Source organism: Cygnus olor, chromosome 4, assembly GCF_009769625.2.
Source record: "Cygnus olor isolate bCygOlo1 chromosome 4, bCygOlo1.pri.v2, whole genome shotgun sequence".
In the NCBI taxonomy this organism is placed as follows: domain Eukaryota; kingdom Metazoa; phylum Chordata; class Aves; order Anseriformes; family Anatidae; genus Cygnus; species Cygnus olor.
In genome coordinates, this window is record NC_049172.1 from 8,910,756 (window position 1) to 8,926,210 (window position 15,455).

The following is a 15,455-nucleotide window of genomic DNA, read 5'->3' on the forward strand; positions in this document are numbered from 1 at the left end:
GTTTGCTTAAATCTCACCACAAGCAAAGATGGTCTGTGGGACTGGAGAACAGTCAGGTTTGTAGCTCCTCCATAAAATATTGCAATGGGAGGTGTTCTGCATGACTGGTGACACACACCCTGCTAACCTATCCTCTCTACAGCTTTCTTTTTGTGGTGAAGGTGGCTCTGAGATGCTAGTTTAGCTAAGACTAACTCCCTCTCCTTTTCATAATGTACTCAGAAAAAGCAGTGTTTTCCCTTTATACGTATTTTTTTTGGAAGATATACAATGTGGGATATAGATTTTGGCAGCATTTTTGATGAGGTAGACGAGCATACCTCCAAACTGCTCCCTTAGAGAAGGTAGCTTCACTGGAGATACTGACCCTGGAGATACTACTCCGTACACCTACAGCATTAGTCCATCAGGTTCTACTTTGACAAAAGCTGATCCTAGCTCCTGATAGCCAAGTCTTCACAGTGCCTGAAGTGTGAGAGTTACTTCTGAAAGTGGTTTGTGGAGCTTGAGTTCTCACCAGCATTCACAGCAGTAGTATTTGCCTTGGTCAGTTCTTCTGGCAGTAGCCTGTTCAGATTTAGTGCTACTTTAGGTGTGAAGAATTATGATGCTTCCATGTTTTAAGAGAGGTGCTTTCAAAATTTGGTCTGTAGAGCACACACATTAGCTGTAACTCAAGAGTTGTTTGATCAGGTTTTGTTGGGTTTTGCTCAGGAATTTCCAGGTGCTTCTAGAGCTGATGTTCTTTCAATAAAGTGTGCCCCCTGACTGAAAAAAAAATCCTGCATACCTTTAAAATCAGTAAGGGGAGTTGTTCATGTGACAAATTCAGAGGGGACAGGAAAGGGATTTAGAGACTACAGTCACCCTCAATATCTTTTTCCCCTATTGAATTTAATGATTGTGAAAAGCATATACCTCCTATCTATCCATCTACCCATCACGGGCATATTTGAAGTACCACAGACTTCACACTGATAACCTCTTTAAAGCAGTTTCCAAACAAATAACCTGTTTAAAGTGGTTTCCAAACAGAAAATCCCCAGTCACCTTGGGATTCATGGAGTCCAGCTGCCCACGTGGTGCCAAAAATGCCAACCAACACACATCAGCTGTAGCACCTCCATCCTAACCCCCCTGTTTCAAGCAGGAAAAGGAGCATAGCATCTCTTGTGGGCCTCAGGGCATCCACCATGGGTTTCAGTTCACGATGCCACGATATTTGAATTTACAGCTCTATGATACAAAGTTCTCCGCCTGCAATTACCTGAGACATGCAGTCCACCTCAGCCTTGGAAGTTTCCTCTGTGAGGCTTTACTTCCCCATTGTGCACAAAGCGAAGCTGTAATAGGGCCAGAGACTTCCAGCAGCTGTATGCACACCCTGCATAGGTTTTAGTACTCAGGCAGCAGGCTGGATGTATCTGCAATTAAGGAAGTGTTTCCACAGCAGGAACGCAAATTCCCCTTATTGGCAGCAGAAACAAAGAACAACTGAACAAAATGTCACTGCAGTTTGCATTTGCCATCTCATTCTCAATATGTATTTTGCAATCTCTCATTTCTGTAATCTCAGCCTCCTTGGAGGCTACTTTTTTCCTTTTTTAAAAAAAAAAAAAAAACTTAGGCAGGTACAAAATGTATTTCCAGCAACTAGCATGCGAAGGACAGCATCCTTTCGTTGCTGGGATGAAAGTGTACATTTGAAACCAAATCCAAAAGTCAAATAACATTCTTCAAAGAGGCACTCGAGTCTCAGTATACCTGAAATAGCTGTTGGCTCAATAGTGCATACGAAAACTGCTAGAGTTTTCTCAGTCTCACTTGGGCATCTTGTACTCTGTCCAAAACAGTAGTTAGCGTCACAAATGTTTTATTCTTACTGCCACACGTAGGGAACATGACCTGAAACACCAGCACAGTTGGGAGATGAGTTCAAATGCAGTCCTGCAGTTCTAGCAAGGCATGGGGAGGGCAGGGTCGCAATCGTTTCACATCCTGGGATCCTGGCTCATCTTTTACCGAGGCAAATCTCAAATTGCTCCCAGCCATTTGCATCTTGTTCGTACTGGAGAACTGCACTCCTGGGCATCAGAGGGTTTTGCCTGTGCCTGGAGGGGTGGTAGAAGGCTTGCTGTTTTTGGCAGGTGCTCTCAGCTCTGAGGATGAGACTGGGGCAGGTTGGTGGGGCGGAGAGAGCAGGATCCAGGACTTGCACCCTGCTGAACTTCCTTGAGATGGTGAGAGGTGTAAGGAACAACCAGAGGAGCTTACATCCCTTTTCCATTCTTCATCTCTCTCAGAACAGCTGTGCTTCTGCTCCACCAGCTTCTAAAACAGTCACGCATATACAAGTGTGCCAAGAGATTTAAGTACCTGGTAATGCTAGCAACTCGGCATGGCTAAATTTGTGTCAGCAATTAGCCTCCATAATAGGTTTTCCCGTGTACGTAATCGCTGGTGTGATTTATGTTCTCTGTGTTCGTTTAGCCTGCACAGGAGCCTGGCCCTGCTTTGCACGCTTTAGTCTTTGCTGTGTTATTTCAGGCTGCTGCTGGGAGCGTCATGCAGCAGCTCGGGTCTGGCCACAGCTCTGAGGTGCCACTGTCCCGGTGGCTGTGGGTTTTCTGCTCTCGCTCTCACACTTTTCATGTCGGGTGGCATGTGGCAGGTTCCCTCTGTTAATTAGAACAAATGTGCCAATTATGTTAATGTATCTCCCGATACCAATCAGCGAATAATTAGAGACAACACATCTGTCTCTCACCAGGGAGTGGGATGACAGGGAAAAAAAAAAAAAAAAAAAACATGCTACAAGGTATGCTGCTCTAAATTAGAGCCGCGTCGGGCTGTGCGTTTCCTCAGCTGGTTGCAGGGACGGCTGCGCCTCACAGCAGCAGCAGCTACGTGCAGAGTCGTCGCAGCTGGCAGGAGCCACGTGCCCGTGCAAGGTACTTGCAGAGGGTTGAGCAGCTCTGGCCAGCCACTAGCAGGTGCTAGTTGTGCTCCCCACTTGCCCTCTTTTCAGCCTGTGCAGTTGCTGCGGGTCAGAAGTTGCAGTCACACCATTGCAGAGGGTCCTTCTCTTGCTGGTCAGCCTGCAAATGTTTAACAAATAAAAATATCTTTGCTGGAAAATAACAGTAGAAGGAGTAATCTCATGCTGGCTTTGTTCTGCAGGGCTGGTGTGTGTGAAAAGCCAGTTGAGAGTTGTTGTAATTTTCCATAGCTGGCATCTCCAGGACAGAGCACTTACCCCATCCTTTGTGGCAGTGTTGTGGCCAATAACAGGATTCCTGTTACAATAAAGAGAAAATGATGCTCAGGCTTATTCTATACATATGCACAGCTAAGCACGTATTTATTAACAGTAGTTGGAGGGACATGCATTTAATGGGATAGACAGAGCTAGACATCTGTCGAAGATTCTTTGTGACTGTAGCCAATAAATACATACTCTCAATATAGAGACAAAAGCAAATATCTACTTTATAAATGTCTTCAAACATCTACTCTAGAAATGTCTTCTCCAGGGAAGACACTGAAAAATGGAGACACAAGAGCAGGATTTGGCCAGACCCTGAAGACAGGCATCTTGTGGACCTCAAAATGTCCATGGGTATCCTGCTGCATCTCCGTCTGCTCGCCCAGACAGGTACAGATCTCCAGCACACAAGTGTCTGGTGCTCCTCTGGTCTTGTGTGAGCAGCACGGCTCCCCCAGGGCACCAGTCACCATCATTCAGGCAGCTGAATTAAACTCAGGATGAGTTTCTGCACTGACTGGATTAACAACCTGCTTCAGTGAGGGGGCTGCACCTTGGGGAATGACACAGCATCAAAAGAGATCGTCGCTTTTAACTTCGGTAATAACAGTTTGCATACTTGTCACTCATAAATCACACTGTCTCACTCCGCTCTGCTCTCTTCTGTTTTGTGTTTGACACCGGATCAGTTCCCATACATGTGACAAAACAGCCCTGCTCTCACCAGTTCTGGTTACCTCAAGAAACAAATCTGGCTCTGGACAGAGGTCCAGCAGTGCTGAGCACTGCAGCCAGTGAGTGAGCAGCTCCAGAAAAAAAAAGAGTCCATTAGTAACTGCAAATGTATACTAACAAAATTCTCATTTAAATGTTGTAGTGTGTTTTAATTAGTTAACGTTTGTACAAGGACTGAAGGAGAAAACATAAGAGCTAATTAGTGCTGGAGTGGTGTGCTCTTTTTGTGTTGCCCTTTATACTGATGTGTATAAAAGGAGTCTCCCTTCTCTTGTCATCTCAGCCATCTTTTCTTCAGTTCCTCCCATCAGATTTCATGATATTTTGCTATGTGAACAGACTTGTGGCATCATGAAAACCCAGATACCCAGAAGAAGAATGAATTAGGTGTGTTAAAGAAGTGTCTAGTAAAAGAGATGGGGTTTAGACATGCACAAACAGTACTGATGTACTGGCAAAACAGATTTTTCAGAAAGAAAAAAAAAAAAGACATCCTGTTGTTCTGCAAGCTTAATGTTTTATTGTTAGCAAATTCTGTGAGCCATTAGGTGAAAAAGATCTTTTTCCCAAGCGATTTGATGAAGAGCCAGAGGCAGTATACTGAATTATGTAAAGCCTTTTTTTTTTTTTTTTTTTCTGATATTGGCAACTCTTATTTTCATATCCTCTTCAGTTTTCTTGCAGGGATGAAAGCGAATTTAATGCTCATAGCTTTAATTTTGTCTAATCAGCTGAGACCCAGGCTGAATATGCATGCCTGTGCTTTTGTGGAGAGAGAGAGCGAGTGTTGTAGAGTGCTGCTGTTTATTGGGTACAGAGCCTTTGGGTAGTGGCAAGGGGTGCTGGTGTATATACTTGCATGAGCATACCAGGAAAATGTTGAACTGAGCCTCAGACCATGATGTAAGCGTGGTTCTGTCCTGACTGATGTCCCAATGTCCTCATCGTGCAGAGCACAGAAAAAGTATTGGTGGATCTGGAGGGGGTACACAGCTCTGGCAGTGCATGTAGCACCTTTTAGAGTCCTAGTACAAGTCTGCACTCTGTCCCAGAAATATATAATGGTATTGAAAAACAAGGAAGACGCTTGGTTTGTGTGAGAGGCAGGGGTTAAGTAGCAGCCTTCCGCTGGAGGAGAGGCAAGCTGCTGGCTTGTTTTTCATTCTCGGATGCATGCAGACTTGACCTGTGGGTGAGGAAGGAGCTAGACGTTGCCATTGACTGAACAGGAATCTGTCTGTCTTGATTATACGTGAGAGCAGTTAAGATTCAAGAAAGGAGGAAGAACAATTTCAGCCACCCTGGCAAGGAAAACCAGGTTATTCACTAAGAGCTTGTATCTTCCATGGCAGATAAAATGCGAATGCTGCAGTGATAGAAACACAGCTTTGAATGTTTTGTGTTTTTTTCTTCCTCTCCCATTTCCTGTCCATTTCTACAGCCCTTTTTGCATCACGAGTTTTGGGTTGATTTCGGGATATGCGAATGCTTAGGCGAGGCGGTGCATCAAAGTGGGGTTTGCAAGAACAGGTCTTGGCAGTTAGCACCTCTTGGGCCCAGCGGGCTGATTTTGTTTATATTTTTCTTCCTTTCATTAACTCTGGGCACAAGCTGAAATGATCCACTGACATGAAGGCCCTGCTTTGATCCATCCAGGGCGCCAGTCCCTTCCTTCAGAGCATGCCCGGTTCAAAGGAAAGCAAGCTACTAGGTTCCAGCCAAATTACATTAGGATGGCTCGCAGCAGTCAGCTGGGATATAATAAGGTGTTTCTTTAGGAAGGCAATAAAAAGAACATTGTCAGAATTTAAAAACGTATGTAAAATATTTTTCTGTATAACCAAGGAGATTGCACTTTATTAAAAATATATATGGCTTAAATAAATAAAAGAGATAACTAAGCACTGATGTAGTCTTTGTAAGCCTCTATTTCCTTGGTAACTATCTCTATTTCGTTCAACCCTCACTGCAGCAAAACAATATCATGCAAGTATGTGTGAGTGTATGTAGACTGAAAAATATTGATGTCTGCAGTCTGTTAGCGTGACCTACTCTGGCATAGGGCCTCCCTGTGTTAGACCCTGTGCAGGTACATACAAGGTTACTGCATTACTAGTTAAGATGTAGAAAAGAACGGGTGAGACCTGGGCTGCTTTAGGGTTTCCAATAGTGTAAGAGAATTTTCTGCTTGTAGATATAGTCCTAAGGTATCATATTCCACATTCGTGCCTCAGACTCTGAAGGTGTAGATCAGCTATTTGTCTCTACCCAGCAGCTCTGCCCTCTGAACAGGCACTGGTATTTTGCAGGCAAGGCATGGCAAGTATTGGGTGGGACGGTGGGAAGGAAGAGGGCCTGAAGGGAAAGGCAGGTGTGAGTGTTGCTCTCCCATGTTGCCGCCATGGTGTTTTATTTCAGCTGGCAGCATGCAACAGGTGAGTCCTTCATAGTGTGGCTTGACTTGTAGAGCTCTCTGGGATGAGCATAAAAATCACAGGTACTGTGCTTGTTGTGGTGTGACCGGGTGCTGACTTGCTGCCTCCCCTCCCACCCTTTGAAACCCCCAGGTGGAGTGGCTGAAGAATGAAGAAGTGATTGACCCTGTGGAAGACCGAAATTTTTACATCACCATTGATCACAACCTGATCATCAAGCAAGCCCGGCTTTCTGACACAGCCAACTACACCTGTGTCGCCAAAAACATCGTGGCCAAAAGGAAAAGCACTACAGCGACTGTGATCGTATATGGTGAGTGATGCCTTGTCCTGCTGCATGAGGGTGGATGCTCAGGAGGGACACTCCTAGAGATGCAAGATGCCTGTGTGTAACTTTTACTGCAGTCTGTGACCAGACCTGTCCTCCTGGGCTGCATGGGGACTTGCAGCCGTGTACAGGGGCTGCAGTCAGAGCTCAGTACTGGAAACACTCAGGACAGGCCTGACGGCTTGGCTTTTTGGTGACAGAGGACAATTTAAAGGGGGACCAGGCACCTAAACAAATGCTGGTTGTCTGATTGAAGAGAGAGCAGGCGCTCCCCTTGCCTTAACACATACCAGCAAATAACCATGGGGGCATTTCCTCCAGCAAGAGCATCCGAGACATTGCTTTCTACCAATGCATTTCGTTTTCTTGGTGACGTTTTTCAGAAATAAGAGTAAAACCAAAAGGAAGTTTGTGCTTCCAGGTACTGGTAAGAGTGTCGGAGCTCAGCAGAATCACCCATTTTCTTATACCTCTTTAAATCGACTTTTCTTTGGTGTCTGCTATACCCTGATGTCTAAGGGCAAATTAGGAAAGCACTCTGGGGCTGCAGTTCACAGTCACACGATCTGGCTTAAAAATAAACATTAAGGGAGTATGAAGCATCAGTTAGCATTATTCTATATCTGCCTCCACAGCCCTGATCTAGCACTGAGGTTGGCCCTGCTTTGGCTGGGGAGGGGCTGGACCAGATGCTTTCCTGGGGTCTCCTCCAGCCTTGCCTATATCTACCCCACCAACCTGAGCCTTTGCCCCCACAAAATCATCGCCACGATGCTTCCCAAGCTGGGGTATCCAGCAGAACAAAACCTGCTCTGACAACGCGCCAGCTGACTGTCCTGGTGTTCCTTACAATCAGCTTAATTATAGGATAGACAAGTAGGAAGAAATCCCTATGATTATCCCTAATATTCATTTCATATTCAGGGTAGCAGTTAGATTTAATTGTAAGCAGTTGCTTCCCTGAAGTTACAATGAGGGCCTTTTAGTTCAGTTTTTATAGAAAACCGGCTGAATTGAGTTGATTAGCAGTGTTTGTGATATTGAGGGATGGACCTTGCAATAGCACTGCGTTTTGTAACTGTGATGAATGCAGAAATAGAGAGATGTAGTCATGCTGCAACTCTTCCTCATTCACATACAGTATTTTTTTTGAACTGTACAGTCAAGAGACATATGTAGGGGAGCAGCCATTTGTATGGTTTTTGCTACTAGAGCTGCTTAAGGCTTGTGTTATTGCACAGACATTTGGGGGCTGGGGAATCCGAACAGTCAGCATGTTACCCATACCCTGATGATGGCATTATTAAATAGAGCAGCACGGCTCCCCCTTCATCCATCCATCCAGGTCTTGGCATCCATCCATCCATCCAGAAAATGAATTGAGTGGAAAAGAAAGCATAAATTTCTTCCCAAATATAAACATCTTCCCAAAGCCTAAAAATAAAAATTTAGTCTAAGTTCACTCTGAGCATCTTAAATATCTGTCAGAGTGGTGCTGGCACATTCACATGCACCAGCTATTTCTACAGAGGGGTGAGTGAAGTGGCTCTGACATCCTGAAGTCACCCCCTGGAAAGGAAGGAGAAGGAAATCATCAGTTCCTTCTCTGCCTGTTCAAAGCACAGGTGTGTCTCAGTGTGCACAGATGATGGGTACATCCAAGAACGAGCTGCAGTGTGGGTTATTTCCCAGATGGATTTCGTGTGCTGTCACACTCTTACCTCTTGCTTTTCAGTGAACGGTGGCTGGTCTACCTGGACGGAGTGGTCAGTGTGCAACAGCCGATGTGGGAGAGGCTTTCAGAAGCGCACCAGGACATGCACCAACCCTGCCCCACTCAACGGCGGTGCCTTCTGCGAGGGCCAAAGCGTTCAGAAAATAGCTTGCACCACCCTGTGTCCAGGTTCAGTATGAACAGAACTTAGCCCTAGATATGTATATATATTTTTTAAACCAGTCAATCCAGGAGAAGACTGTTAGTTAGAAAAGCCTCCTTCTCTTTATTAATAAATCCAACATTTCAGTAAATGAATATGAAATTATGTTATGTAAGTAGATAAAATAGTGAGCACATTACATCGAGCAGCAGGGGATTCAGTCTCACTTTTGCATGCAGCTTGCAATGTTGTCTCAGCCCTGGTAATTTGGGGGATTTGGAGAACATTCAGAGCTTCAGACTGGGAGATAAAGGTTGAAAACTCTGGAAGAGGACTGAAATTTGAGTACAGAAAGTGACTGTGATGTAAATATATTTGTAATGTCTGTTCAGTCCAGCTGTCACAGCAAGTGGACCGTTTGAGAGACATCTGGCTGCAGATGCCAAATTTGGGGCATATTTACCTGACTTCAGATACAAAGACATTTATACTAGAAAGAGATCTATGTCCATGCCCTTATAAGGGATTTAAATGTAAGCATCTGAAAAATACAGAATTGTTTCAGGGGACATGAGGTAGTTGGTGGCTTTTCCTTGACGATGTCCTACCATCTGTCCTATCATCCTGTGTGAGCAGCCCCACTGAAACCAATGGCATTGCTATTTGAATAAGGTCATTTTCAGCTTTTGAAGCTTGGCTATCCAACCCTGGGTCTGGGTGGGTGAAAACAGCTGAAAATAGCAGAAATTTCCTTGCTGGTTCTTATTTCAGTGACAGACTCTGGCTCAGGCTCCGTCACTGAAATAATTTCATAATTAGTTCTTTGGCTATTTCACTTCTTGCTTTTGAAAATCAATTGCAGGATTTAGAAAGGTGCTAAATACATTCCTGATTTCACTCATGTGAAACATATCAGTGCCTTCAGATATTTCTTTTAATATAAAATATTTAACATTAAATATCTTCCTAGAAGAGAAGAACTTCCGGCCAAGTTTAATTTTAACCTCTGTGTTAAAAAATTTTTGAAAAATCACAGATTGCCAACTTGACGTTTGTCTTCTCATACACTTTGAGTGCAGATAAACTGCTGACAAGTTTCTAAAAAGGGAGGGGAAAGAGCAGAAATGGGTCTGGGGCAGAAATATGACTTGTAAAAATACAAGCTGGCTCCATTCCGGGTCAGGCATTGGTATGACTTAGGGTCCTCCTGCTCTGCTGGGATGGCTGAAAGCTGTAGTTTGGCTTATCCCCCTAATGCCTCATATCCTTTCCTTGTCTCAGTGGATGGCAAGTGGACGTCCTGGAGCAAGTGGTCCACGTGCGGCACGGAGTGCACCCACTGGCGCCGGAGGGAGTGCACGGCCCCGGCGCCAAAGAACGGGGGGAAGGACTGCGAGGGGCTGGTGCTGCAGTCCAAGAACTGCACGGATGGGCTCTGCATGCAGGGTAAGTACTGCCATGCTGGCTCCGGGGTCTGGGAAAGATGTGGCTGTGGAAAAACCTGCTAGGTGTTTTGTTATAAAATGTCTCCTGCTAGCTGGAGCTGCTGAGTTAGAAGAGTGTCATCCTTTTATTAGGAGATTAATAGTATTGTCAGTGATGTGGCTCAAAACAGACAGCAGCAACCCACTTGTGATGCTGCATAACTGTGCTGCCCAGGTGTTGTTTGTCCTGGGAAGGTGCAGAGCTCTGTGACTCACTGTGGGATAGGATATAGGGAAAAGATGGCACACGAACGGCAGAAAAAGGTACACGCACACCTGGACAACAAAGGGAAGCAGTCTATGTAACCATTTCAGCTCCTGCATTATAAACCCAAGCCTTTAACAAGAATGGTGCTTATGATCCCTTTCTATTCCCTACTTTATAGCTGCAAGTCATAAACTGTTCTCTTCTGAACCTCGTTTGTCCTTGGCCCATGAAGAGATGCTTAAGTGGAAAAATACAGGAAAGCTCTTTGTGCTGTTCTTCCCCACCTGTCACACAAACTTGCCAACAGCCCCTACTGGCTAGCAATATCTAGAATAAAAGTTGATCCCCCTGCAAGAAAATGCTTTTCCCTTCCTCAAAGTCAGATATTCAAGTGTGGCACACAAGACCTTTGAGCCTGTGGAGGAGAATCTTTTCCTTGAAGTCTTCCTTTGGAGCCTGTACTGTGATTCTGACATTTGTTTACGAAAAACTAGTCTTTTCTGTCTTTCCTGTCCCATCTTAAAAATGAAGACACTCCGTTCTGCTGGTGCATTGAAACTTCCTTTAGCATTTTGTTAGCAAAATAACCTGAGCACAGTAACCTCTCTCCTGAACAGTCATCCTGTCTCTCTGCAGTACATCACACTTCCTCCTTCTCTGTTGAGCCTCAGCTCTTCATTGCACAAAGAGTTGAGGTTGTCACCATCCAGTATCTACGTGTCCAGATCATAAAATGCTTTGAGTTTTTTCATGAAAAAGGAGTCAGGAATTTTTATGCTCTCCAACAGGTTACTTGTGACTGAAATAGTCAAAATGTCATCAAAGTGACACCATTAACTACTCAATAGGTTTACTTCTTGAATAACTGCTGTTTAGGTGCTACAGTCCTGGTGGCAATCTCTCAAGCTAGCCTATGTCACAGCATTTTGCCCTGAGGTTTCCAGATGTACAAAAAACACTTTTCCACTGTGGCTTGCACAAACACTTTCATCATGTTAAAAACTACTAGTCAATGTCAACAGCATAAAAAAAAAAAACTATAATTCTTCGATGTTTGTTTTTACAGGGAAGATAGAAAGATTCAGAGCTCCTCTCTTTTTATTTCTAAAGATAAGGAAAAAAAATAAAATCCAGCCACATCTTATTATAAAACACCTTTGTGGCTTTTATAGTGGGGAAGCTAACGTACCCCCTAGCTCCAGTGGTATGAATAGGTCATTATGGTAAATTAGGAAGAAAAGATACATCCCCTCTACAGAAGAGCTCTTTACTATCAGTTTATATTTAGACAGGTGTATGTCATCTTTGTGTATGTGCATAAAGAGAGCCATTTAAGCAGAAATCTGGTGGAAGAATAGATATAATGGTACGGCAGAATAAAAGCCCTGTAGGGATCTCATTTATCTGTTGATGGTATATTGCATTTTATTTCTGAAAGTGGATGCTGAGTATAAAGCAGAGATCTTCAGTGGGAGAGAGGGTGAGGCTATTGTGAATCTTATTCTGCTTCGTATATATGTATATAAAAAATGGTAATGAAAAATATACAGTCACATATTGACCCGCTTGGCTCCAGGGGCTGTGATCATCTTTCAGTGTTGGAATTTAATGGCAGTGTTTTAATGGTGTCTTTATACTCGTGGGGCTTCATACACCTGTAAAACTTACAGTCCTGCTCCCTGATCCATCACTGCTGAGAAGATTGATTTGCTGTACTTTATGGCAGCGTGCCTACCATTCCCTCTCTTTCTTTCTGTCTTTCTTACTTTCATTCTCCCTTGCAGTTTATGCAAAGCCATTCTGACCACTTTACATTTTTGCTGGTGTGGGTCTGGCTTCATAACAGATCTATCTGCCCGCTGAGCTAGGAGTGAACACAGAACTCTTTTCATTCCTAAAACACCACGTATCTTTCCACATTATTTGAGGCTGGTGAGGGTTGTCCTGAAGCTGGTATCTCCCCCAGCCTGGGGATCTCTGGATCCACCGCAGACTTCAAAACCTTCTTGCTGGTGGGTCCCCTGTGGCACAAGTGGCATGTGGAGCCATGGCCACCTGCCCTCTGTGGCCATAGCCCTCCAGGAGCTGTGCTGGCTGGCTGCTGACCTGCCCCATGGCCAAATCCTGCCCCTAGGTGCCCTGGTGCTTCCTCATCAGTGTCAGAATTTAGTGCCAGCTTGAAGGTTACCTTTCACGCTGTGGAGATGTAGCTGGGATCAAAGAATTAGTAGATGCCCTCTCTAACCACTAGGCTGTTGCTTTGACAAAAACTCACTTGTAAACATATATCTCTATATAGCTGTATATAAAAGATATCCTGGAAAACATTGGGCTGAATGAGTCTAATTTGCAAGCCCTTTCTTTTCCAGTCTATTATTCACTATGGTATCATCAGCTGGATAAATCAATAAGCTCTTTCATCAGACTGCCCCTGCTCCAGCAAAGAGCAGCAGTCTGCACCACTATCGATTTCTGTGGGGATAAAAACTGTGGAGCTTTCTCCATCCCTTGTAATTACAGTATTTTACACCCAAAGCTTCAGTTTGTGCTTACCACTAACTGTGGCATTTCTCGTGCAACTCTGCTGTCACATTTATTCAGACTAATGATCTTGCTAGTACACACATACACTCCCTCATTCAGTAGTTAGTATTTTTCTGTTAACATGAAAGGATGAACAGTCATTAAACTAGAGAGCCTGCAGAGAGGCAGAAAGCTGAACTGAAGAAGAAAAGCAGCTCTAGTGAAAATTTAGGGCGGTCATTACTATTTTAAGTTTCCAAATACACAATATTGCCTAGCAGGTCCCGTTATAACAATTTTGTAATTCCCATAATAGCATTAGTACGATCTTCTGGAACAAAATATGCTGTAGGTGTAGGAAGAATTGGCTGGTTACCACCCACACTAGTTGCATTATTGCCTCCATAGTTGCATTATTTTCCATTTGAAGTCTGAGAACTGTGGTAAATACTTTGGTGCAGTCAGCAACACTTTTAAAGGCACACACTGCATCTCACAGGGGATCTCTATATGCTGGATTGCTGCAATTAGCCCTCTCCTCATCCTGCTTAATGACTTTTGTGGGTGTTCTGTGTGGACACCAAGCAAGCACAGCACTGCATGGCTGGCTTGCATTTCAGCACAAACAGTTCCCTTCTGGGGATTGCATTGGCTAAGATCAAACATATTAGCTGCTGTATCAGGCATGTCCGTGCTCAGAGCATGTCACCTACATCCTCTCTGCTGAGGATCTGAAGTGACAGTGTTCAGGTCTCTTTTCTCCCTGTCCTGAATAAATAAGTTCTGAAAGCCTGTAGACACGAGCATGGTGCCTGTCAGTTCTAGTAAAGCATGTCTTTTCTGAAATCATGCCTCTGATGGACAAGTTGGCACCAGCATGGTCAGGAGACAACCAGTGTCCCTTCCTCAGCTCGCTCTCAGCTTTCACAAACCACTATGGCTTTTCATAAAAGGCTGGCTAAGCTGTGCTTTCAATTTTCTTTCAAAACAGCGTTAGCTGTCTTACAGCAGCAAGGTAATACTGAAGAAGCACATGCCACTTGAGAACTATAGAATATATAGTTCCGTAAATAGTGCTGTCGCTCTGTGCAGTAAAAACTGTTCGCTTTATACCATCTCATAACACGAAGTACCAACCCATCATTTAATAGGGCTAAAAGGAAATTTCCACTGGTCAAGTGTAATCGGATCCAATGTGGGCTTTTCCTTTGGATTTAAATAAATTAGCATGAAAAGATTGAGGCTGGCTACTATCACTTAAAGAATGGAAGAAAAGATTCAAAACATCTTCACCTGTCAGTATGGGCAATCTAAGAGTTGGATACACCACTTGAGAAAAGGCAGCTATAGCATGGTGAAGATGCTATTATCAGACCTATTTTAACATTTCGTGTTAAAAAAGGCTGCCTACTAGTTGAGAGTGAATTGATGTGTTACTTCTTTAGTTGCCACATCCTTTGTAATCTTTGTCTGAAAGGCAGGGTAAGGTTCCTCTTGCAACGGTAGTGACTTAAGCATGTGAAGAAGATGCAATTTGTCCTGGTGGTGTGCTAAATGGTTAACTACTGCCATTTTCCAGTCTCGTGCTGTTTATACACAGGTTTTAAGTAGAAAGCAGGGTTAACCTGATACTAACATCTCTTTCTTCCTGAAACATATATATTCTGCACGTGCCCTGCTTGTTTAATTTAACATGCCAGAACCTTCTGATGGGATAAGCATTCATTTCCCTTTTTGGCTTGTTTTGAAAGCAGGCATTCAGCGAGGAATTACAGAGCAGAGCAGTTTGATGAGGACCTCTGGTCCTCCAGAGCAGATTAGTGTGCAAAGAGCAGGGGAATGTTTTTCAGGCTCCGGGAGGTAAGCAAAGCTCTCTCAAGGGAGATTGCAACAGAAGCCTGTGTGTGCAGAGGAATGAAATAAAACCTTTTATTAAGAGCATGTGGGTCAAGAGGGAACTTATAATACGTTCAGTCTGTCAGCATAATAATATATCCACCTGGCCCATTGTGCTGAGCCCTTGCAGGGGGAGTTTCATTCATTCAAATAACGCATCTCATCTGTTCCTAGAGGAAGTTTTCTACAATATTGTTATTTGATATTAATAAAGAGATGTGTTATTCTATTTTTAACCCAACTACTATGTAATGGTGTAGCAGCCAAGGGAGTTCATGCACACATCTCAGAGTTACGACTCGTAGTTATTTTTACTGTAGCAACAAGAGAAATCCCTAGCTGAGAAGTGTCCACACTCTGGCGGGCCCTCTGCAACTACCTAGTGAGAGTTCTTGCCTAGAAAAGCTTCTGCTCAAAGCAGATAAAAGCTTTGAGAGAAAACAGAAGTGCAGAGCCACAAGCAGAACCCAGGACACCAAAATCTCTGTTTCTTACCCCCAGTCACTTCAGAAAGAGTCCCCTCCCCATTAATTTTAATGTAAGGCAAGTGCTCTAAGATTTCTAGTCTGTTTTGAAAAATCTCAACTAATTCAAGAATATTATAGCCAGGCAGAAAGGAGAAAAACCCAAACCTCATCCACCCATAATTTCATCCTTATTTCCCTATTGTTTTTTTTTTTTCTTTTATTCTTCCTGTACTCCTT

General features: G+C 43.8%; 1 protein-coding gene across 3 annotated transcripts in view; it reads left to right on the forward strand.

The window, feature by feature from the left end:
* UNC5C (unc-5 netrin receptor C) overlaps nt 1-15,455 on the forward strand; it is a 254,603-nt gene that overhangs the window by 201,751 nt on the left and 37,397 nt on the right. For all 3 annotated transcript variants that reach the window (XM_040555786.1, XM_040555787.1, XM_040555788.1), the window contains 3 exons: nt 6,568-6,748; nt 8,499-8,666; nt 9,922-10,086. In XM_040555786.1, coding sequence (XP_040411720.1) covers nt 6,568-6,748; nt 8,499-8,666; nt 9,922-10,086 — 514 coding nt within the window. The remainder of the gene's footprint in view (nt 1-6,567; nt 6,749-8,498; nt 8,667-9,921; nt 10,087-15,455) is intronic.